The sequence below is a fragment of the Osmia lignaria genome, chromosome 10 (genome assembly GCF_051020975.1).
Source record: "Osmia lignaria lignaria isolate PbOS001 chromosome 10, iyOsmLign1, whole genome shotgun sequence".
In the NCBI taxonomy this organism is placed as follows: Eukaryota; Metazoa; Arthropoda; class Insecta; order Hymenoptera; family Megachilidae; genus Osmia; species Osmia lignaria.
In genome coordinates this window covers 6,398,594-6,421,925 of record NC_135041.1, presented here as the reverse complement: position 1 = coordinate 6,421,925, position 23,332 = coordinate 6,398,594, and the positions used below count along the sequence as shown (strand labels likewise).

The 23,332-nt window shown below is 40.4% G+C and overlaps 2 protein-coding genes across 7 annotated transcripts in view; one reads left to right on the top strand and one right to left on the bottom strand.

Annotated features, from left to right (window-relative positions):
• The first annotated feature begins 3,810 nt into the window (after positions 1–3,810).
• Kdsr (3-ketodihydrosphingosine reductase) lies at positions 3,811–5,689 on the top strand. The gene is made up of 4 exons (XM_034339964.2): positions 3,811–4,447; positions 4,578–5,007; positions 5,074–5,315; positions 5,381–5,689. Exons 1-4 carry the CDS (start codon positions 4,340–4,342, stop codon positions 5,591–5,593), a joined length of 993 nt encoding a protein of 330 aa, XP_034195855.1. The 5' UTR covers positions 3,811–4,339; the 3' UTR covers positions 5,594–5,689.
• A 70-nt stretch (positions 5,690–5,759) lies between these two features.
• LOC117611758 (neurotrimin) overlaps positions 5,760–23,332 on the bottom strand; it is an 85,021-nt gene continuing 67,448 nt past the window's right edge. For 2 of the 6 annotated variants that reach the window (XM_076690601.1, XM_034339967.2), the window contains 4 exons: positions 18,205–18,356; positions 14,735–14,945; positions 13,764–14,060; positions 5,760–13,165 (listed from right to left, as the gene is read on the bottom strand). In XM_076690601.1, the coding sequence (XP_076546716.1) occupies positions 12,981–13,165; positions 13,764–14,060; positions 14,735–14,945; positions 18,205–18,356 (845 nt within the window). In that variant the 3' untranslated portion in view covers positions 5,760–12,980. Of the gene's footprint in view, positions 13,166–13,221; positions 13,418–13,763; positions 14,061–14,734; positions 14,946–18,204; positions 18,357–18,599; positions 20,858–23,332 lie in introns of those variants that run through there. The other 4 variants (XM_034339973.2, XM_034339972.2, XM_034339966.2 and 1 more) reach the window with 4 other exon arrangements.

Sequence of the window (23,332 nt, the reverse complement as noted above, 5' to 3'; positions counted from 1 at the left end):
TACGAACACGTTTTTATGGATTTTATTTATATTAATTTCAGTGTTATTTTATAACTGGAACAGCTTCTTCACGTGATCTTATCTTTCACAATACTCATCCTTTACCGTGATAATTCAATATATATGGACAAAAAATGAATTCAACATACTGAAAATAAAAGAGTTGAGCTATTGTTATATGTATTTTCTTTTAATTTTTATATTAATATACGCTAGTTAAAATCGATACCGCTAGCACCATCTGATGATAAACGATGAAACTGTAACAATAACAAATTTCAAATTATTACTTTATTTTTTGTTGATATGTATAATAAACATTTCATTAATGTTACTGTTCCGATGCTAAAATAAATTTATAACAAGGGGATCTTTGTCTTGTAAAGAAATTCTTGATTTACTTTATCCTAAAGGAAAGTGAAATCAGCGACTACAGGTACAAAAAGATTGACCTACATGAAGCTAGCCGGAAGGAATAATAAAATATGATTATTTTGAATTTTTCTTAGTGTATTTCGTTTGTAAATCGTTGGTGATTGATTGTGAGTCTATTTTCAACGTTTGTGACAAATTAGATCTTTTGTAATTAGCAATTTTATTTCAATCATGATGTGAGCCGAAACGTTTTAGTAATTTTTTATAATAAACAGATTTTGTGATAACTGTAATTGATTGAAAATCGTTTGTGATTTACAAATATGTCATTTTCATTGTTTGTGAGTGAATAATTTCTTAATTATTTACAAGTTTGTTTTATAATAAATAATTGTAGTGCGCATGCGCTACAGATCCGGTCGTACCTATCACTATCCCGAACAAGTGAGTTTCACGATTTGTTCGTTTTTAGGTCTTATATTTCGCTAGATCCAGTCGTACCCATCACTATTCCGAACAAGTGAGTTTCAGGATTTGTTCGTTTTTAGGTCTTATATTTCGCTAGATCCGGTCGTACCCATCACTATCCCGAACAAGTGACTTTCACGATTTGTTCGTTTTTAGGTCTTATATTTCGCTATTTGCTTAGGGGTCCCTGACACCCCGGTGGCACAATATCGGTATGCAGCGTCACCGGTACCTCGGGGTCTGAGATAGCCCGATAGCCGAAGTGTCGGTAAGCAAAGAGTGTCATCGGTGCTTCGGGGTCCCTGACACCCCGGATGCCAAAACGTCGGTATGCAAACAGTGTCACCGGAGCAACGGGGTTCCTGACACCCCGGATGCCAAAACGTCGGTATGCAAACAGTGTCACCGGAGCAACGGGGTTCCTGACACCCCGGATGCCAAAACGTCGGTATGCAAACAGTGTCACCGGTGCAACGGGGTTCCTGACACCCCAAGATGGTATGCTGAGATAGTCACTTATGCTTCGGGGTCCCTGGCACCCCGGATGCTATATTATTGGTATGCAAAGATAGTCACCGGTGTTTCGGGGTCCCTAATACCCCAATATGATATCAGGTCGGTACGCAAAGGGGCAGCGCGGTCCCTAACACCCTTGGATAATATCAGGTCCGTATGAAGAGGGCACAATCAGGATATAACATTTATGATTTTATCCCTCTTCTGGGTCTTAGCCGAGGGCCCCATTTATTTTACTTTTTCCTGTTATTTACATAATTTTATCCCTCATTATAGGCCAGGCCATCTCAGTATCCCTTACATCCATGCACTCCTTACATTCATGCAACCTTTAAAAACCCATTTTTTTTTTTTTTTTTTTTTAACGTGGTGGAAATCTTCAGAAAGACACCTTCAGCCCCTCTGGGGAGGGGCCGGAGGTAGTGTGGGATTTTTACCCACTAAAACCACCACGGTGGACTACATTAGGGCGGTAGGGAGGGTCTTCTGACCCTCCGCCATGTGCCAAACTCCGCCGACATCGGGGGCCACACTCGATGCCGGCACTCCTTGGGCCGCGTGCAGTGGAGACCGGGGCCCCACCCCCGGACCCCTGCGGAATTCCTTTACATCCCTCGTTCCGTTACATCTCTGCATCCCTTACATTCCTGCATTCTTTTCATCCCTGGATTCCTTTCATCCCTACATTCTTTTTATCCCTACACTCTTTTCATCCCTACACGCCTTCCATCCCTTCATTCTTTTCATCCCTACATTCCTTACACCTCTGCATCCCTTATAATAAATATATTATAAAGACTGCTTCGAGTAGAGCTAAGTAAAGGTAAGTTTTTTTCGAGAATTTCGCGAAAATTTTGAAAAAAAAAACAGCGCCCCCTAGCGGCAAAAATGTGAACTAAAATTTCGATGTCGAATCAGCGCCATCTGTTTTTGGGAAAAGGAACTAAACCATGCTCAATTTTTTGGCCCTCTAGCGGCAAAAATGTGAACTAAAATTTCGATGTCGAATCAGCGCCATCTGTTTTTAGGAAAAGGAACTAAACCATGCTCAATTTTTGGCCCTCTAGCGGCAAAAATGTGAACTAAAATTTCGATGTCGAATCAGCGCCATCTGGTTTTGGAAAAAGGAACTAAACCATGCTCAATTTTTGGCCCTCTAGCGGCAGAAATGTGAACTAAAATGTCGATGTCGAATCGGCGCCCTCTGGTGGCGAAAAAGGGAACAAATCTTGCTCAATTTCTGGCCCTCTGGCGGCAAAAATGTGAACTAAAATTTCGATGTCGAATCAGCGCCCTCCGGTGGCGAAAAAAGGAATTAAATTTGTATAAAATCGCAGGCCTCATAGCCGCAAAAATTTCAATTCAATTTCAGGGAGGTACTGGGATTTATGGAATGCAGGAATATAAGTGATACAAGGATGTAAAGGATACAAGCATGTAAGGGATGCAGGGATGTAAGGGATGTTAGCATATAAAGAAGGCAGGAATGTGAGGAATCCAGAGATGTGAGGGATGTAGAGATGTGAGGAATGCAGGGATGTAAGGGAAACAGAGATGTAAGGGATGTAGGGATGAAAAGAATGCAGGGATGTAAGGGATGAAGAGATGTAAAGAATGTTGGGATGTTAGGAATACTCAGATGTAAGGGTTGCTGGGATGTAATGGATGCAGTGATATAAGGGTGCAGAGATATAGTGGAATCAAAGATATAAAAGGTGCAGACGGAAGTAATAAAATCAACACGTTCGTTCTCCTAAGGAGTTTATTCAGTAAGCTAAGAAGATAATTACAGCTAATTAAAATTACGTAAAAATTACGTAAAAATTATCATAAAAAAAAAAAAAAAAAAAATGGGAACCAAGAATTTGAACCGAGGACCTTCAAATTGCGAGTTATGGATCCGCTCCGTGGTTAATTACATGACTCGCAATCTAAAGGTCCTCGGTTCAAATCCTTGGTTCCCATTTTTTTTTTTTTTTTTTAAATGATAATTTTTATGTAATTGTTATTCAAAAAGAGACAAATTATCATTACAAAAAAAAAATGTTGGGAACCAAGGATTTGAACCGTGGATCTCTAGATTGTGAGTTGTATGTGTGAGTTTGTCATACTTCAGAATGTAAGGAGTAACTAACTGTAATTGTTAATATCTTTTAAACAATTAGCCGTCTACCCTCAAGAGGGGGTATAGGCGTGTTCAGCTCGACGAGCTCTACATGCTGGCAAAGTTTCATTAATAAGTGAGTGTAACACTTGGGTAGTTCTCCGTATAAGAAAAATTCAAAATAATCATATTCTATTATTCCTTCCGGATAGCTTTGTGTAGGTAAAAGATTGGACATGCCTCTGTTTTTGGGAGATCAAGAATTTGGGGTCTCAGATACCCCGAACTGAAGTTAGGTTTGCGCACCAAGAGCACAGTCGGTGTGATAAACGTCTCTGTTTTACCAGTTCCTCTTTTACCTTACCATGCACTGACACCTTGTTGACATCTTTCGCAAGTGAACAATCAACGAAATCGTAGTTTTCAAATTTCTTCTACCTGGAGGCTTGTACACCATCCCCTGAGTGCTCGTTTTGTTCTATTCGACCCAAAGAATGGCTCTCTGGTCTCACCTTAAAGATAATATCCGCAACTTCCTTCAATTGATAATTAATACATGTGTATACAGATTACTATATTTATTTACTTCTGATTGCAACTAATTAAATTTTAAAACCTCATAGAATTTCCACCTTCTCAGTTATAATATTGCAATGCAAGAATATTTGAAATCTTATCTTGAAAGCTCTGCCGTCCTTCACTGGCGAAGTAGAAAGTATGATTAAATGATTAAATTAAATTGTAAGATTAGTAGACTTTATACATGTTAACAAAATCTGCCTCGTATTGATAAAAAGTAAAATTTCGCGCACTTATATGTGTGATTTTGAACGGTATTTACTTAAATCTTAGTGTTGGAAAAGTAACAAAATAATAATGCTTAAAATAGCGCTAATAATCATTTCCCTAGTAATCGCTGCTTTATTCGCGAGATATTACTTTTGGCGAGGGCGTCTAAAAAATGTTAACAATAAGCATGTTGTTGTAAGTAACATAGATATAACCTAACTTAACCTCTTTTAAGGTTATTTGTTCGTAGTTCTTTTGAGAAACTGTTTTTATTTCGTTTGATTTATAGTTTTTTCCGTTCTTAATAAACTATTTGTTCCATTAGGTAACTGGAGGATCCAGTGGCATAGGAAAATGTGTAGCAATTCTTGCTGCCAAGTATGGAGCACATGTAACAATAATTGCAAGGGATGTTCAAAAATTAGAGGCAGCAAGAAATGAAATAATTCGTGCATGTAAAAATAAAAATGTTCAAAAAGTGGAATACTTGTCCTTGGACATTGGGGATGACTACAACATGGTTGAGAAAGCTTTAAATGATTTAGAGAGAACCATGGGACCAATATATATGTTAGTAAATTGTGCTGGTACTGCAATTTGTGGGAAAATTGAAGATACCTCAGTGGAAGATCTAAACAAAATGATCCATATTAATTTTCTGGGATCATATTATTGTACAAAAGCTGTTGTTCCAAGAATGAAAGCTTCTCAAGATGGAATTATTGTATTAACATCTTCTCAAGCTGCATTATTAGGTATGTACTTTAATATTTATCTTTATTAATCTGTTAATATCTATCATGTGTGTTTTTGTGTTCCAGGTATATTTGGTTATTCAGCTTATTGTAGTACAAAGTTTGCTCTCCGTGGCTTGGCAGAAAGTATATCCATGGAACTTGCACCATATAACATTTCTGTGACCCTTAGCTTACCTCCAGATACTGATACACCTGGATTTGCTATAGAAGAATTGTCCAAACCTCTTGAAACAAAACTTATATCTCAAACCAGTTCTTTAGTCAGTCCAGAAGTGGTAGCAGATAAACTTTTTAAGGATGCATTGGTAAGCAAATCGAATACTTTGATTCAATAAAATAATTGTAATCAATAAAATTAAATATCTTTTAGGCTGGAAAATTCTTCTCTACGGTCGGTATAGAAGGTTTCATGTTGACTGTACTATGCGTGGGAATGTCACCATTTAACTCCATCATGGAATTGCTTTCGCAATCGATGTTGGTTGGTTTATTCCGGCTTGTAAGTGCCTGGTACCTTGTAAATTTCAAGAAAATCATCCAAAACTGTATGAAAATGCGCGACAAGAATAAAAAATCTGAATAAATGTTTATCCGGAGTTAATAAGAGACGCAAAGGTTTCATGATGCGACAAGTATGTGATGTTTGTAATATGTTCGATATTTACGTAATAAATTTAATATTAGTAAATCTATGTTTGTTCTTTTATAAAAATAAAACCTTTCCAAATAATGAACCATAATAAAAATGAAAAGAAAGCTGGATTATCGGTGAAACGAAGGAGAAGGAAGGAGGGGGACATCATACGATCTTAACGATTTGGCTTACTTTTATTTAGTATCCTGTAAGTTCATAGTATAATGTTCTTCATTAAGCTGTATGGTTCTTACACACATAGAACGGGACAGTTCTTCTTATCCCTGTTGCCACGATACTTTTGACAAAGAAAAAAGAGAAAAAAAATAAAACGAAAACGCTGAGATTTCTGTGTAACATGTATTTTTTCTCATGACGATGCCCCACGGGTGATAAACGCACGCATCTGGCATTAAAAACGTCCAGCACACCGATATCATTAATGGTTTGTTATCCCATTTACAAAGAGAGAAAAATAAAATGATCGAACAAGAAATCCTACGCAGAGCATCGATTGATCGCGGTTGTGATTTATGCTCGTGAAGGCTGACATGGAGCATTCGAAACCGAGGCTGAATTTATGCTGAGAAATGGCGAATAACGAAGATGTGTCTCTCAAAATTGCAAATTGATAATGATCGGTTTAACATTGATTTATTATCTCTTTCTCTCTCTCATTCTGATCATTCTCTCTTTTTCTCTGCTTTATTTTTTTCGTACACCCACGCGCTCGTTCACTTCCGCTCGTTTCTCATCCTGCGTTTCATTCGCGCAATCGTATTTTTCGTTTTTTTATCCTCGGCATCATCTCGCAGATTCGTTTTAAAGTCTATTCCGATTTACCCTAAAGTGTTTCAAGGTGTACAGCTGGGAATCTGAGAGACGAGGCTTGCTTCGAGGGACTTCATTTTCTTCATCTTCATCTTTGCATATTTACCTCTCAACTTTTATTTCCATTTAATTTTCATCGATGTTCGCTCATTCGGGCGCTCGACAAACGCTTTCACCTGCCATCGTCTTTCTTACCGATTCGTCTTCCAATTCCCTCTTAATCGTCCATGTTATTATTTTCTGCGTCGATTGTACGTTGCGTGTGATTAATTAGACATCAGCTTCGTCGAACGTTCGAACTGGCAAACGGCACGCGTTTAACGATTTAATTAGACCCATTTTGCTACGTGTGATCGGTCGCACGTTGGAAAACGTAATTGTTTGAGGAGGTTACTGGAAAACTGAACGCGTTCGTTATACAACGATTCTTCTTCGTATCGAGACACTTGATTTTGAATTGATTTTAACTGTCATCATTCTATATTCTCCAAGGATCGAAGAATAGTGTTGACCTTGTTTAAATCTCATTATCAGACGTCTCGAAGGATTTTTCTATTTGTTCGTGGTACATAGGTAATTAAGGAAAGAACGACGAATCGTTTATTAATATATCGCCGATAACGAGGGATTGGTGAAATCTCCGTCCCGAGGGTTTCGATCGACGACTGTATACCCTTTATTTCTAACCCTCCACAGCCAATATTCTACTCGCTTTATAAGCCATTCTATAACGCAAAGTTTCCCATAAAGAATGGAAACTTGTTCAGGTCGTTTCATAAGTTACGTCGTTTTCACACGTAAATGTAATATCTTAAAGTGTCATAATAAATTCAAGTAATTGTAACCTAGGCTGTATAGGACACGTATTAGTTAAAGATAAAACGATATTACTTATGGAAAGAGCTGATTTTTAAAATAAAAAGTAAAACTTTTTCAAAGCACACAGTTTGTTTTTTCTCAAAAAGGATTTCATAAAGAAATGCAAAATTTGTCACGATTAGCTGTATTAGTGACAAAGCGGTAGAGGGTTAAAATCACAATAATCATTCGTACACATTTCCCATAGAGTTAATAATATCCATCCATTATTTCACGGGGAATAAGTTCACGCCGCTGTAGTATAAGAACTTCATCGACGAAATCGTCTGTACAGCGATCCAGTTTCCCCCATCGATTGCAAGAGTATTATTCAAGAAGAACACTAAACGTTCTCTATGAATAATTAGATCGATAGGTTCGCAGCAAAACTGATTCCCGCTTCGTTGATTTCGACGGAATCGTAATCACGTCCATTGTCACTCGTATTACCTACTATCGAATAAACTAGCTCGAATATCTACGCGTAAGAGCACATCGACGAACTGTCAGGACGGTCAATCATCACACGAAAAAGGATCTTTCGATATTCGCGTACCGCGACTCTCGGGAACGGGCACGTGCTCGTCGCTGGGGCGGATTTGACGTGTATTCTCTAATTACTACCCTGGAAAATTCCAAATTAACCTAATTAAATCATTCTACGTAATGAGAGATTTATACAGAGTGGTAAAAAAAAGGTACAAGACCCCCACAAAGTAGATTCGCTCAATTAAATGAAAATTGCTTGATAAAATCATTAGAAAGAAAATTTTACTTAAATACCTCTAATTATATAGGTCTGTTTTTCCTCCAGTTAATTACTACCCTGTTAGGGTTCTGTATCATTATCCTTTAACACTCTGTACATAGACAAATGCAAAACGATTGAATATAATTATTTCTACGTTTCAAGTAATCATCCATGGTCCAATTAAAATCTCATTCACTGTTAATAAAGTTCAAGATCCGCCCCGCGAGCCATCGACAAAACCGAGAATACATAAGTACGTACTCAAGCCTGCACAGGTGGCCGTCTTAAGAACAGAAAACTTCGCGACACTTAAGAGCTACTATAGACAATGGTACAAAAATTCAATGCTGTCTACGACGTTAGTATACCTTAGACGACGTTTTTTTATTTCATTTTTCTTTTTATTTAATTCACCGTCATCATCATCGCCATCGTTATAATCATCATCACCCCTCATCATCAACATCATCATCATCATCATCATCTTCGTCTTTCCTCTTCTCTTTGTTATCTCTGTTATAATAAAGGGGCGGACGAGGACGAGCGTGGAAATTACAACTTCCTTCTTCCAGCTCGCAAGGGGAGGCCCCGGTTGTCGCGAGAAGAAAAGGGTGCGGGAGGGAGACAGGGGGTGAGAGCTTTAATTGTGGCCTCGAGGTGAGCCCTATCTTTAGCCCTTTCTCTTTATCTTTCGTCACGAGTGGCCTCGCGAGGCGCGGGAAGAAGAAAGGGGATGAAGAAACGGTACAAGAAGAATTGTCCCCGGTCGCCCCTTTTTATCTTAAAGTGCGTCATTCGACCAACGCCTTAACGCGTCAGTCCAACGAACAACTCTTTTCTTTTTTTTCTTTTTTTTTCTTCTTATTTTCTTCTCTTCCTCGCGTGTGTATGCAATGTACGTGTACTTTTCCTCTCGTTTACTCTTCTTTCATACCCGTTCTCTTTCACTCTCGCACTTCCTTGGCTCGCGTATATTAATAATATACACATTCACTCGCTCTCACTTTCATTCGTTTTTCTCAAGCATCGCACACGTATACGCGTGGTTACGTTCACACCTGGTTATTATGTCATACAATAGTATCCTTCATTTATATCCGTTAGTTCTTACACTAGGCGTTAATTAGTGTTACATCTAGTCGCGTATGGCCGGCCCGTGCTATCCAGGAACGCGCTGCACCCCCAGCTGCGCCCCTTTTTGTTGTCTCGACGCACTGGCGTGCCGGAAAAAGCATTCGCATCAGTGCTACCCTCTGTTCCTCTCTTCACACCCCCTTACCTTCTATTTCTATCGGCTTTCTTTTGCTTCTTTATCTTTCTCACCGAGGTCTTTCGTTCCCCCCGCTGCGGTTCGTTTATAGAAATCGTCACGCGTCGTGGAACTTCATCTGGAAGGTTTTCGCAACGAACCCGTTTTAAAGCACGCATTCATTTCTCTTTTCCCAGGAAATCTTGAATCGTTGCTGGATTCAAAGATTCACGATTTACGAAACACGACCTCGAGCCGGTTAGCACGGGCGGCCAGACCCATTCAAATGCGTTTACGATCCGTAAAATTACACAGTAACGTTATTCATTTTATTTATTTATCTGTTTAATTTCTTGGGTTTGTTTTCTTTAGTTGTAACACGTACGGCATATCGTTAATTAACGTTACGTCATTTATATACTATATATTTACAATCACATGAATCGTAGATATTCTAACGTTATCGTTCGTCTTTCGATCTCCTATATCGACCTTCCTCCTCTTTTACCCTTATTCTGTCTCAGTCTCCTTCCTCCGCCACTTCCTCTTTATCATTTTCTTTTTCACGATTACTCACAGAGTTCTCTGTCGCGATTATATCCTGCCGTATGCACCCGTGAAAGTTCGTTCTTCGACGTTGACCCACGTTGTAGCATTTGCCGTAATAATTTCTTACGCCGCTGTTTCGAGTCGAGCTGAAACTTGTTCAATACTTTTTAACACCGTTGTGCAACGTATTTCGCGCGCGCGTACACACACATATACATATATATATACTTTTTTTTTTATCTGTTCGTTTCTATATATATATATTTATATATATTTTTATATAATATAAAAAACAGTATCTCCTAATGCGTTGCGAGAAGAAAGCAAATTTTACGGGACGCCCGAGGGCGACCCGGAAAAGCTGTCCTGCTTATACAGCCGACCATGCAGAATGAGAAAACGGGCTGGGTCGATCTGTACGAGTTTCAAGAATCGTTTCGAATCGATGCTTAATTGGCGGAAATTAAAGGACAAAATTAACCCTTTAGTTATGACATAGTTGGACGTATTGATTCTACTACTAGAATTCACTGCATCTACTTTAGTAGAAAGAAATACAGATAAATGATAGGAATAGCAGAAATTGCTATTCGGTATATCGTGAATTCAAGATAAAAAGAAAAGCCACTATAGTGGCGTTTCGTTTTAAAAAATTGTTCAAACAAAAACCACTATAGTGGCACGCAGTATCTAAAGGGTTAAAAATACTAGGTCTATCGTTCAAACATTTCATTGCGAGTATTTTTAACACCCTCGCTACCAGCATCCTGTATATGTAACATTTTTATTCCTTAGGAAAGGTCATGGTCACAAACGTATGCGAAGATTATGAATATTTATCTTCTACGCTTTCAAAGTATACCAAGCTCGTTTCCAAGCTCTAACATAATATGAAAAGATAGTAATATCATTTTATTTGATATTTTATAAAAGTGGAACACAGCCAATTTTTAAATGAATTCTAGTAGCGAACGTGTTTATCAATGTTAATGAATTCTGCATCGACGAAGCGTTCATTTGTTAATGATCCCTGATCTTTCGTACGACCCATCTCGTTGTAAATCTTGCCACGCATGAACGGACATATAACATTGTTTATTGGCTTGTGTTTATACTCAATGCGCTTCAAGTACCAAAATTTGTCACCGTGGATCGTCGCGAGGCATTCGGTACGTTTCGTATAGGCTCTATATTCCTTCTCGTAAATAGAATATAATAAGAAACGATCGTAATACTAAATCGCAGAGAGAATCGCGTTATTTTCATATAGCAACGGAACACCATTGAGTAATACAGGCAGTGACATTTTTCTTTGTAAAATTAATGATTTGTGTCGATATTATCAGTTATCTTATCAAGACTCCTGGTTTTATTGATACGGAAATATTCAGGAACTGTAAAAAACTATGATATGAAGATTAAATCTCGTTGATATGAATGGCACTTTGAGAAATCATCAAATCATTTCAACAAACAAACGAACTCTAATTTCTTTTCTCTCCGTGCGATATCACTTTCATTTCAGTCGCGTTTCAAGCGTTACAAGATAAAGCGCGTCAATCGTCAACATTCGTGACACAAAGTTCTCATAAAACACGTAGAAAAGGAAGGTAAAATATGTGGAAATGATCGTTTCGTACCTGATGCGGTTTAGGACCATTTCGACAAATCGTCGCTCGTAGACGATCGTCGAGATGCGTCGCTTTCTCGGGACGATCCCGAGTGTACACGGTAGACGGTCGAGTATAGACACGTTTCGCTAAATCGTTTCCCTATTCGAATATAATTAATCGCATCGCTTCCAAGATTCTCATCGAACAAGTTTCAATTCTATCAAGCGGGGCGGACGAACTTCTGTCGGCATTTTGCGATCGCCTCGCGCGTTTCTTTAAAACCACCCTTAAATCATACCCTGACTCACCCTAGTTTTCTTTTCTTCTAAAATCGCTGGATCGTCGAGTTAATCCTCTGCCTTACCAATTAAAATAAAAAATATAAGTTTAGAAATGATTTTCTTGCTCTTGTTATAAAATAAAATTAGCACGAATTCTTTCCATTTAGACCGTAATTTACACCACGTGTGTAATTCCAGGTTGTAAGACAAGGGATTAATCTCGACGGAAAAGAAAGCACGAAACCCTTTCGACGTCCTCGACGGAATCACGCGATCGATCACGAAGACTTCGTTACTGTTTGGCTTCCCTCGAGAAAGACACGAAGATCGCGAAACACCTTTGACGATGATGAAAAGTGAATAAGAAAGGGTAACCTGCGATTCACTCGTATCCCTGATACGGGACACCGTGTCTCGTACACGATCATTTTACCGATTCTATCATCAGACACGTGTATGTACAATGATGTTTCTGTCTTAGCGACGTTTTTAACGATTGCTCGGAACGATTCACCTGAATGACAAGGATATAAAAGACGCTGTGCACGAGTTTCTTGGAAGATCGTATTATAGCTGCTATAAAAAATTCGTCGTCGTGTCGTCTTCTTACGAAGAGGAAAAGTATTCGCAAGCTTCTTGTCCGTATCATCCTCGTGATCGACTCGCTCGAAGAACACGCGCCTATTTAACACCCTCCGATTAATTAACCCCTAATCACTAACGGCCGGATCACACTGTCTCCACGTGTTTCTTTATCTCCATTCATTCGAATCTTCTCTGTTCTTTCCCGAATAAATATCGATCATATCGAAATATTCACGAGTCGATACAAGATTCGTTGTGAAGATTCCTCTATCGAAACACACCAGCTTTCCCTTCCAAATCCGTTAAAACAAGAGATCGAAAATTAGAAAATCGTCTCTAATAAAATTCGAGAATTTCATTGTTCTCGATCTAACTGAAAAGGTAAATGGATAATAGTTGATTAAAAAAAAAGGAAAAAAGATCCGCGTTTTATTTTCGCGTTTCTGCGAGAAGATCATCCCTTCTTCGTTCATCGAACTACGAATTCTTCCTGAAGACGTTCCCTTTCGCTTCTTCTTCCTCTTCTTGTAGCCTTCTTCGTTCTTCGAGGTGCTTTCCGGGTCTCGTAGCAGGAGATAATCGATCGCCTTCCGACGTTGTCTTCCTCGTGGATTTCTGATTATCGTTCCGGCGCGAAGTAAGATGGATTCTTCGAATAGAGTACCATGAGGATCAGAAGAGCGAGGACGAACAGACGGCTGCCGTGACTGGAATACAGCGTGACGACGCCAGCCAACCACCAGAGCGTCGGACAGCCACCCGGTGCCGAGCTGATCCCTCTTTGAATCGCGGCTGGATGTTCGCCTGCAGCAGAGAATTGATTTTACACCACCGTTGCTTTTATCGCGGCAATAACCTACTGGATTTAATGGCTTTCCTTCCATTAACGGACCTCCTTTCTATTCTTCTCTCGTTTCTCCTTCTTTCGCGTCTGTATTCGAGACAATACCCGCTCGACGTAATCTTGAAAACTGACCTAATGTTCTTTTAATGTTTTTTTAAGCGAAACGCTGTGTACATTGTGGTTTAATTTTGATTGTATAGCTTGATCAAGGTCTAGAGAAGAAACAATCAATTAGATTTATTAAAGATTAAATTGTTTCCTGACGGAATAATACATCCAATGATTCACCGAGCCGTGAATTGTCGAGAGCGCAAGGAGACGTATAATTGGCCGCTCGATTTCCTACGAATCTAGATATGGATCATACTCGAAGCGTAAACAGTTTCAGCTACTTAATAAGTTTGATAGAACTAGGCCAGACGAGAAGCGAATCAAGTTGCCGGTGAACTAACTTCATCGAACTACTGCCAATCGAATCGCAACTTTGCGTACGTATCCTAGACCGAGATGGAATCGTTTCGATGAAAATTTATGTTATTGGAACGGGAAAATGCTTACCGTTCAACACGTGAAGTTGCACGCTCGCGCTGTCCAAACTGCTTGGGCTGCAGGTGTAATTGCCCGAGTCCTCTCGCTTCGCCTTATGGATCACGAGACTGCTGACCGTGTCGTGATCGATCTTCTCCGTTTGGATATCGATCTTGTTCAATTGATAGTCGAGAACACGATCGCCCTCGTGGTACCAAAAAACGTAGAACGGCCCTTCGAGGGACTGCTTGATCACGCATCGTATGGCGACTGTGCTTCCGGTCTTCACGTACATGTCGCGATCGCCTATGATCTCGATCTTTGGCACTGAAAAAACACGACAACAAACATCTGTCTCTATCCGTGTCATCCGTGAATTTGTTCATCGAAAACTTTGAAATTTCATCTTCAAGCTTTTCCTCTACAACAAATAGTTTCCCAACCTATGATTTCATATCAAACTTCAAGGGCTGTTTTCACCTCTTCAGACTGAACGATTGTAGATAAAAAAAAAGAGATACATGTGAAACAATTTTTTTTTTTTCAAGCACTGTTTCGCGCTAAAAGGGCATGGAAATCGGTGTGTATCACTTTGCGTACCGTTACTTGTATGACAAAGTAAATCAATTAACGAACACGTCGAGCAGTTACTCGAGCTGACGTTTTATCGTATACGTGACACGCGAAACAGAGAATGTCTGTACTTTACGCTCGTATAATTTTTATCGCGTCGCTGGAACACGCTGGTTCGCGAAGTGCTCGAACGATCGATGACATAGCTGTTTCGCGATGACATAAAAATAACGCTCGGGCGTAAACGAACGATAGTGGTTATCTCTTAACGTGTTCTAGATTGACGACGCACACAGCGCGTCCTCTATTCAATGCAATCCAGAATTCGCACTCGAAAAGCGTTACAAATTTTTCAGATGACCTAATATTTGTTAGGAAAACGTGTAATGGGTTAATCTCTAAGTGATTCCCTTAATATCGTCACTCACCGACGACGTTGAGCTTGATGATGTGACTCTTTTTTGGGTCGGTCGAGATTTGGCACTCGTACTCGCCTTCGTCACGTGCCTGGACGTACTTCACCTGCAGGGTCCAGGTGTCCGACGCGTCCACGAAAAGCGCCTGGAACCTTTCGTCCGGGATGAACATGTTTCTATCTACCGAGAGGATATGCGAGTCCCTTCTTCTGACCCACGACACCTTTGGCGTATCGAGAACAAATAGACAAATTTCGATAACAGCTGATCACACTGTATCGCAATTAATATAAAACAGCATTCGAAAGAATTTTAAACATTTTGAATTCTATCGCAGAGGAATTTAGTTTTTTAACGTTCATGCGAGCGGGGTATCAAAGTATAATGTTGACTTACGCGTTCGTGTATTACGCGCGGGAGAAATTCTTGTAAAACTTGGTCACAAGCTTGAAAGTGTTTAAAACTTGTTTATAGCCCGGACAGAACGAGTTCCTGAGGAGTCGTGTTTCCACGATCCTTTTTCATCCTAATGGCGAGCTGAACACGCTTGATAAGTTCGCTCACGTATTTCAAAATCATCTCGTACGCTGCTATATAAATCCAAAACGAAACGGTGACGTTTTATTTCTTCAAACGCAAACGTGTATGTTGGTACGAGCGTCCTCCCAATTTCAAGAACACGAACAGTATAAAAAAGTTGATGCCAAGAAATGTCTCATTTAACTTTGATCCTATGTAACTTTTCCATACAACTGGGACTAATTCCAGTACTTTTATTGAACTTTTATCAACAAGCACTGAAGTTGCCGTCGTTTGAAAATTTATATACCCTTCAAGGTTTCATTCTGGATAACAGCACTAGTTTAATTTTATCTTTTAACAAAAATCGAAAGAGTTTATAATCATCGCAAAAGTTGAACAGAAAAATAGTCAGCTTTACATCTGACAATGAGCAATTTAAATAAGAAAAAAAAAATAAAAAAAAAAAAGAAGACTATCCTATTCGTCGTTTTACCACGGTAACACCGCGCGAAAATTATTAATCCTTTCTCCGATACTCGGTTCGTTGTCGGATTTCTCGTCGAAGCGCGGACGTTTCTTCCACGACGGGGACGAACAAAAAGGGAAATAAAACAACAGAGACGTTTCCATGGGACGAAGTGAAATTCAACTGTATCTGGCGGATTTCGCGAGCTCCTCCCACCGACCACCGGCAGGAAACGGAAACTGAAAAATCGTGGAAAAAGCTGGCCGAGAGGAAAAAGAGCGAGTCGAGGTCGAGTTCGACTTTCCGATTCTCGCTCGATCAATCTTCTTTCTCTTGTCTGCGGTTAATTTATCCTAGCCCGATCGGTTTCGCGAACGTTCTTTCAGCGAGGCGGCTTCGAAGAAATCGTATTAACGGGCACGTTGTTCAATTTATTTACGCGATAAGTATCGTCGGCTCGATTCAACACGCGCGATGCGAAGTATAATGACGTCTTATAACTAGGCAAAAGTTGCAATCAACGAACTGGGCTAATTGACCCTTTGTCCGTGCCGAGCGTAAGATACTAGTGAATTACGGTCATTGATCGAGGAAAGCTTTACAAGTATAATTTCGTAATCTTATTGATCCATTTCTAATAATAGTCGTCGATCGAATATTTCAATTAAAGAACATCCATTAAAAACACGACTGGAAAAATAGATCGCAAGTCGGTCGATATGGAGGATTTAAATAAAAGATAGGTGGAGTGAAATATTTTTTAAAAATCATTGTGAGATTTTTCATTCAAATAGTTCCAAGAAGGAGAAAGGATTAATCATCCCTCCTCGAAGTTTGTCGTTCACCAACGGGGACTCGATCGGTTCCAAGAACGTGGAATAATTATTCAGCCCTCCAATGCGACACGACATACTCCCTTGGCACATTCCTCGGAACAAAATGGAATGGAAACGGAACGCGAGGAAATAAATGAAAAGTCATCGAGGCGACCAAGCGTTCCACGAAATCGCTTTCGATCGTGTTCAGAGGGATTGCGAGGCACGATACAATGCTCTCGTTGACAGAAAGTCACCGGTAGAAGTACGTTTAATTCCGGTCGCGATAAGTACGACGAGGTGAAAAGGGGGGTACGAAGGGGTCGCGCGAGTCGATTCGGGGGTTCGCGACCCTTTACTATGCAACCGGACGATTATACGAGGGTCGCGTGTCACAAGACACTTAGTCGTGCCACTTACGACATACAAGACGGTTGTACACACGGCTGTACGTAAGATCGGGGTAAAAGTTCGCTAACGAACGGTATGAATCGTATACGAAAAAGTTTTACTACCCCATTGCCGACTGTATGGCCGGTCCTTAATTCTTTCGCCCTCCTATACATTTTATATGCAGCGTATTAAATACTTTCTCCGATGTGTACGATATCACTGCTATATTAACCGTTTGCACCCCTAGTGTCAATTTGCCTCGGTCTTGATAACTTTCAAGTTCCGTTTGACAGTTGCGCATTTCAATTTATCCTTCTTTTTATATCAAACAGCAGATTATTCAGAGAAAATGAATTTTTACATTCTAATTGTTGAACGGTATATTTTCTTTTGTTTTCTATACCACAAACTTACCAAGAGGTTAAATATTTATGTATATGGATCCTCGGTGTATATGAATCCTTAGCTCACAGCTGGGTTCGTAGTCATGAAAGGGTTGAATTAACCCCCTGTCAGGTTGAGCAGGGTGTAGGTGGTACACAGGGGACCGTACACGGTCCGCTGTTGCTCGTAAAATTTGCGGAGCTCGTATAATCCGTTCTAACGGTCGCGTACGCGGACAGATTAGACTTTTATAGTTGCGCATAAATTGTATCGGCGATAGAGTCAGGTTGCATCGGGATCGCCGTTTTATCGCCACCGTTTCGATTATTGTAATAGCGTGAACCGGACGGGCTTCTCGTGCGAAATATCGACGGAAGCGGAGGCCGATAGTGCGACTCTCTTTGATGCCGGATCAGCGGGTTCATGGAAACCGACCGCGCGATACCATCGATGCCGGTTCACTCAGAAAACTGGCTATTCGCGTGCAAATAAATCTGCTTTATCTGCGCTCAGGTGACGCCGCTATCCGGCCGTGCTTTTTGCCAGGAACAGGGACGTTGATAGCGGTTCCGAAAATTTCGCCAACGCTTTTCGTATCGACGAAGAAATTAAGGAACGCCGAAGTTTGTTCTTCTGATCGCATGACGTCTTCATCGATCCGTATGCTATTCAAAAATGTTTCAAACAAGGCCCATTGGCAAAGTTGCAAATAAATTCTAAATATTTCCACGACGAAATTTTTAGGGTACTTTTATTTTTCGGGTCGCAAGAGGTCTTCATCGATTCGTGTGCTATTTAAAAATGTTTCAAGCAAGGGTTCTTTAAAATGTTGCAAGTAACCATGGGTTATCCAAGAAGACTTCCAATTTTCTTAAAGCTTAGAGTAAAAATGATGGACTTACCGATTTATTACCAAGCTGTCGCACTTTGCATGGCAAGTAAGCATGACTTCCGAGCTGAGCCGTGATATTCGTGGGGATGTTTGAATCGAAGTACGGCCCCATGTACATCCCATCGAACCTCTTCACCAACGAATGGGATCTTGTGCTCACCCCTGAAAGATTCCAGCAATTTTCAGATAAGATTGCACCCTGGCAAATTGACTTCTTTAACTCTTTGAAATTTAAGTAGAAATTTACATATCATTTCGAGAACGTTGAATATCTTTCTAAAACCATAGGAACTATTAAATTATTTAAAATCGTCGTGAAATTTTCAGATACAATACAAAGTTCGTAAATTTTTCTCTATTTCAGCAAAGGGTGATCGTTAACGATTCATATTCGTTCAAAATTACCATTTAACGATCAGAGAAGATCACGGCTGTTTAACGAATCCGTCGGTAACAGAATTTTATCACCCTGCAGATTCCAAGCAAGCTGAAAGGTTTTTCACGTAAGCGTGTTACCCGTGCAAGCATGAAATCGTTTGCCGTCGCTCTCTCGAATCTCGAGTAAAGTTCTGCTCTTAACCGTGGCCAAACGCCTGTTACAACCAAAGAGAATACATTAAAATGGTGTTTCGACCGCGCTGCCTTGTTATCCTGGACGAATTTACATCGTACGGATAGTGGTGGCGTCCCCGTGATGGAATAATAAAAGGATCACGGGGGTATATAGCGTATTTCGGTTTCGTGACGTTCATACAAGGAGATCTTTCCCTCGCTCCCTCTATCTACCTCTTTTCTACCGCTTTCACCCTTTGCCTTTCAAAATAAATCCTATCAGGGTAGCTTCTGCCAAGCCATCGTGCCTCGGGGAAATGGATACTAATCCGCGAGGATTCCGAACCAGGGGATCCGAAGTGGGATCAGTATTCGGCCCGGAAAGCAACGTGGGCTTCGTTCCAACGACCTTGAGGGCCCATATCCGTTCCATCGCTTCAAGAATACAGAAAACGCGTGTCTCTTCTTACATCTGGTGAACAGATGCTCCCTTATGTTTTTTTATTATTATTACAGGCGATGATCTTATATAGGACAAATTTACATTGGCGAAATAAATGGAAGGGTAAGCAAGGCTAACAGGGAAAATTTGTGTACTATACTCGTTCCAAGTGGTTGGTAAGGTAATAAAATTAGCAGAAATGGGATAGTAGGGTAAACTAGGTTTAACGATAACGCAAGTACTTCCATTGCACCCTCTATAATTATTATTTACGGCGAACGTAACCGAAAGATCAACTCGTGTTTGGATAGCAATCTTTCAAGACACGTAAACCACTTCAACCGCGAAGATATTCGATAGAAAAATACGCGAAAGAGATTGGTCGACGACACGAAGAACGCGTACATCGAAGAAATTCGTGTGAACCCTGTCTGCGGGAATCGAAAGGAGCCCCTCTTTCTCTGGATTTATCGTCGATGCTTCAAGTTCGTGTAAGTTTATACGAGCAGCACGGAGTACGCGAAGAAACGGCAACGACGAAGACGACGGAGAGGAAGAGCTCGATAAAACAGCTATTCGGAAAAACTTTTTACGCCTCGCAGCTATCGTTGGCAACTCGTCGTACGGTTTGCTTCGGCTCGTTCGCCTCCGACGCCTCTCGAATGCCAAACGACTTTCAACCATCGAATAATGTTGCGTGGAATTCCAAAGTTCTGGCAGAGTTAAAATACACGATGAATAGCCTTCACAGTGACGCGGGAAGCTGAGCTATCTTTTCTGCGGTTAAATAACTTGCCCGGTGTTTCGAAACGAATAGACGAAGCAGAGGGTTCTTTTCAAAATACTTCATATATATTCGCGATCAGTATTGAAAGTTCCCTTGTTTCTCTGTTTGCGTCAGCCTGCCTCGAAAGCCGTTGTTCCAAATTTAACGCTACACAATGCGAACAGTTATTTGCTCGTCAATTAACGTATAACAACAATACAAACGTTTCATCGATCGCCGTTAAATAACACAGTAACGGGATTTCTTTAAAACACGTGTTCGACTCGTTAGAAATAATGCCGGTCATTATCGCGTCCGAAACAAAAACTTCCCTCGTCGGTTGCAAACGACCTCGTTGCGGCGAACGTGTTAAGGCAGCATAAAGAGAACGCATTAACTCCACTGCTGTATTATTCAACATATTTTATGCGGCGAAATGAAAGAATAGCGAAAGAAAGTGATACCGAGTTCGCGTTCCACGTTAACGTTCACCTTCTTACGGCGGATCAAGTGGAATAGCTCGATATCAGCCCGGCTAATGCAGTATATAAAGAAATCGACTACTTTCCATGTATAATGAGACGACTATGAATTGTTATGCAAATGTACAACACTAACGATATATTTCCTATGAAGAAGATTAACAAATTTTAATGACTTCTCTGATTGGAAACGCAACATAGTCGGGAAAAATCAAACTTTCCTATTGGCAAATGACCTCCGGCCAGATAAATCCACGCGCCCTTTCAATAATACCGGTATTCATAACATTTAAAGTGCACGGATTATTGCATTATTGGCATCGGCCGATCGAGGGTAAACGTGCGTCGAGGCGAGTGCGCGAGTTATATCGATATCCGCAATTGTCTACTGCAATTCAGGATGGAACATTATGCGAATGCTTAGCTGCGCACTCGGTGCACGACATTACGGAAATGTTTCATCAAGTGTGCTCGAACGCATCCGGTTTTAACGGCGCTGCAAAATGCGACGGTGAAACCCATCGCTTTTCTCGACTACTTAAAAGACGACGCTTTTTCGACTGTAATTTTAAGCTCGTGCAAAAGTACGACCGCGATCGATGGATAAGAGAGGAAGTTGTAAACATTTTATCGGGAAGAATCAGAGAATTAGACGACGATGTTTATTCGATCGGGGGTTTGAAAATAAATTGAAGAAAAGTTAGAGAGTCGAGTGTCTTTGTGGATAAAGTTGCATTGTACGCTCGAGAGGGCTGGACGCTTAAAGAAATATCGCGAGGACCTTGAAGACGAAAATACCCTCGTCGAATGTCTGAATCTTCCTCGGACCAAGAACCATACGTGGGATGTTCAAAAACTTTTGGGAATTTCTTCTTGGTAGCTTTTTGTGTATACCAATTATATTAATAATAAAGTTAGCGATACACCATTATTCATTGTCAATTACCTGTTACCTTTCATTGGGAACATTTTGATTTTTCATTCTCTGGAAAGAAGGCGTAGAGATAAATGAAATTGTTTTCTTGGAAGTTTGTAGAAGCGTAGGGTATCGTTTATCAAGGTATTTATCACTTCGAAACAGAAGGGAGTTCTCAGAAAGATTAATGATCTAAAAGATCGACGGCTTAATAATAGACAGATAGACAATTCCTTGAAAGATGATCCAGAAAGGTGGATTTTAAAACTTAGTCGTTATAGTACACAGTAGAACATGTCAAGGAAAAAGTTCACTGAACACGACCGAATGATAATAAGAGCGGCATTGACTGTTAAAAAAATCATAAAGCATTTGCACAGTGCATAGATACAGAGTATGAGGGTGAAACATATCGACTGCCGCAGTAGAAGCAGCTATCTGTGGTATTGCATGCGATAATTGGATCATTAAGTGTCCTAACGATTGGTTATTTAATCCGATACTTGAAGCTATCGCTTCGAATTACTAGAATTCTAAGATATATCGGAACTCCAATTAATAAGGATAAAAATAATGAATTTTCAAATGTAATTATTACCGTAACTTTCTCGACAGTTCACATCGAACAGGACAAGAATAAATCGTAGACGAACTCGGCGATCGACTAACGAACGCTCTCAGTCAATCGCATCCCGCTAATTCCCGGTACTGATTCGATATCCTTTTAGCTTTATCCCGGGTGATCGTTCCACGCTCGATGAATCGATTTGCCAACGCGTTTCCGTTCAGACGGCGCGAATTGGAGTGGCAATCAGTGCGCGGCGACCCGGTATCGCTTGCATCGGCGACGCGTACGACCAATCAAAGCCCATCCTCCTAGGACTCTCGATCCTCCTGTACAAGAGGGTCCTTCAGGGATGCAAAATATCGAGCGCAACAGCTAGGCCGAGCTTAGTGGCTATCTCGAGATCGTTCTACCGCGTATAATTAATTTCGTTTCGACTCATGCCCAAACACTCGTAAAAACGTCGTTACCTTTTCCCTAATCGCGTGCGTTTTTTCGTGTTTCCCCTACGATCGGGGCGCGAATTATTCCGGGGTTGCGAGCGATTGTCATCGCGGTCGTTCCTGGAAACCGTGCCTCGTGTAAAGATTACCGACAAAGGACAAACGGATGTCGGTGGGCGAACGAAAAGCGGAAGAAGGAGGAACAAAGAAACGTTGATATAAAGCTTATGACCAACCTTAATGCGTCATATCGTTCATAAATTTCACAGGGGATGAATCACGGAGGCAGATAAATGGAACAGGGTTCTGATAAGGTTTCGTTGTTAACAATAGAACAGTGCTATGCTTCGATAATAATGTGGAACATTTTGGTTCTTCACGATAGAAATAACGTTTTACAAAGAATCGTAAACCTGAAGAACTATCGCGAAGTGATCGAGGCTAATACGGAGTTCAGAATTTATAATGAATGAATTTTTATGATTTTTGAACGGTAGAGGACTAACCGAGAATGATTATGTGTAAAATCGAGTAGGTTGCACGGAATGCTGTGCAATTGGATGAAATCGTCCATGAAAAGCCACGATTCTGGATAGAGCAGGTCGAGAGTGGAAATAAATTTCTGGAAAACAGTAGCGAGCATCTCTGACAGATATTTCCCTGGGGACAGGCTCGGTCGATGCGGAGAGTCGAGCGTCGACGGGGGTGCGTTTTCCTTGTCGGTTTATTAGAACGTCACGTACTGGCGTTCGGTGTGTAATTTTACGACGTTATCGGACATTAAACTTGCAAGAAATGATCCCGAACCTGGAAATTTAAAAATTGATGAAATTTTGTTAATATTCTTGTGTACGTTTCTAATAATTATATTCCAATGTCACGATATCTTCTTGTGGTCTAAATGAATCAGCAATGTATACAGATAACGGATAATTGTTAAAATTATTTTCCTTTAGGAGCGATTGATTTTAG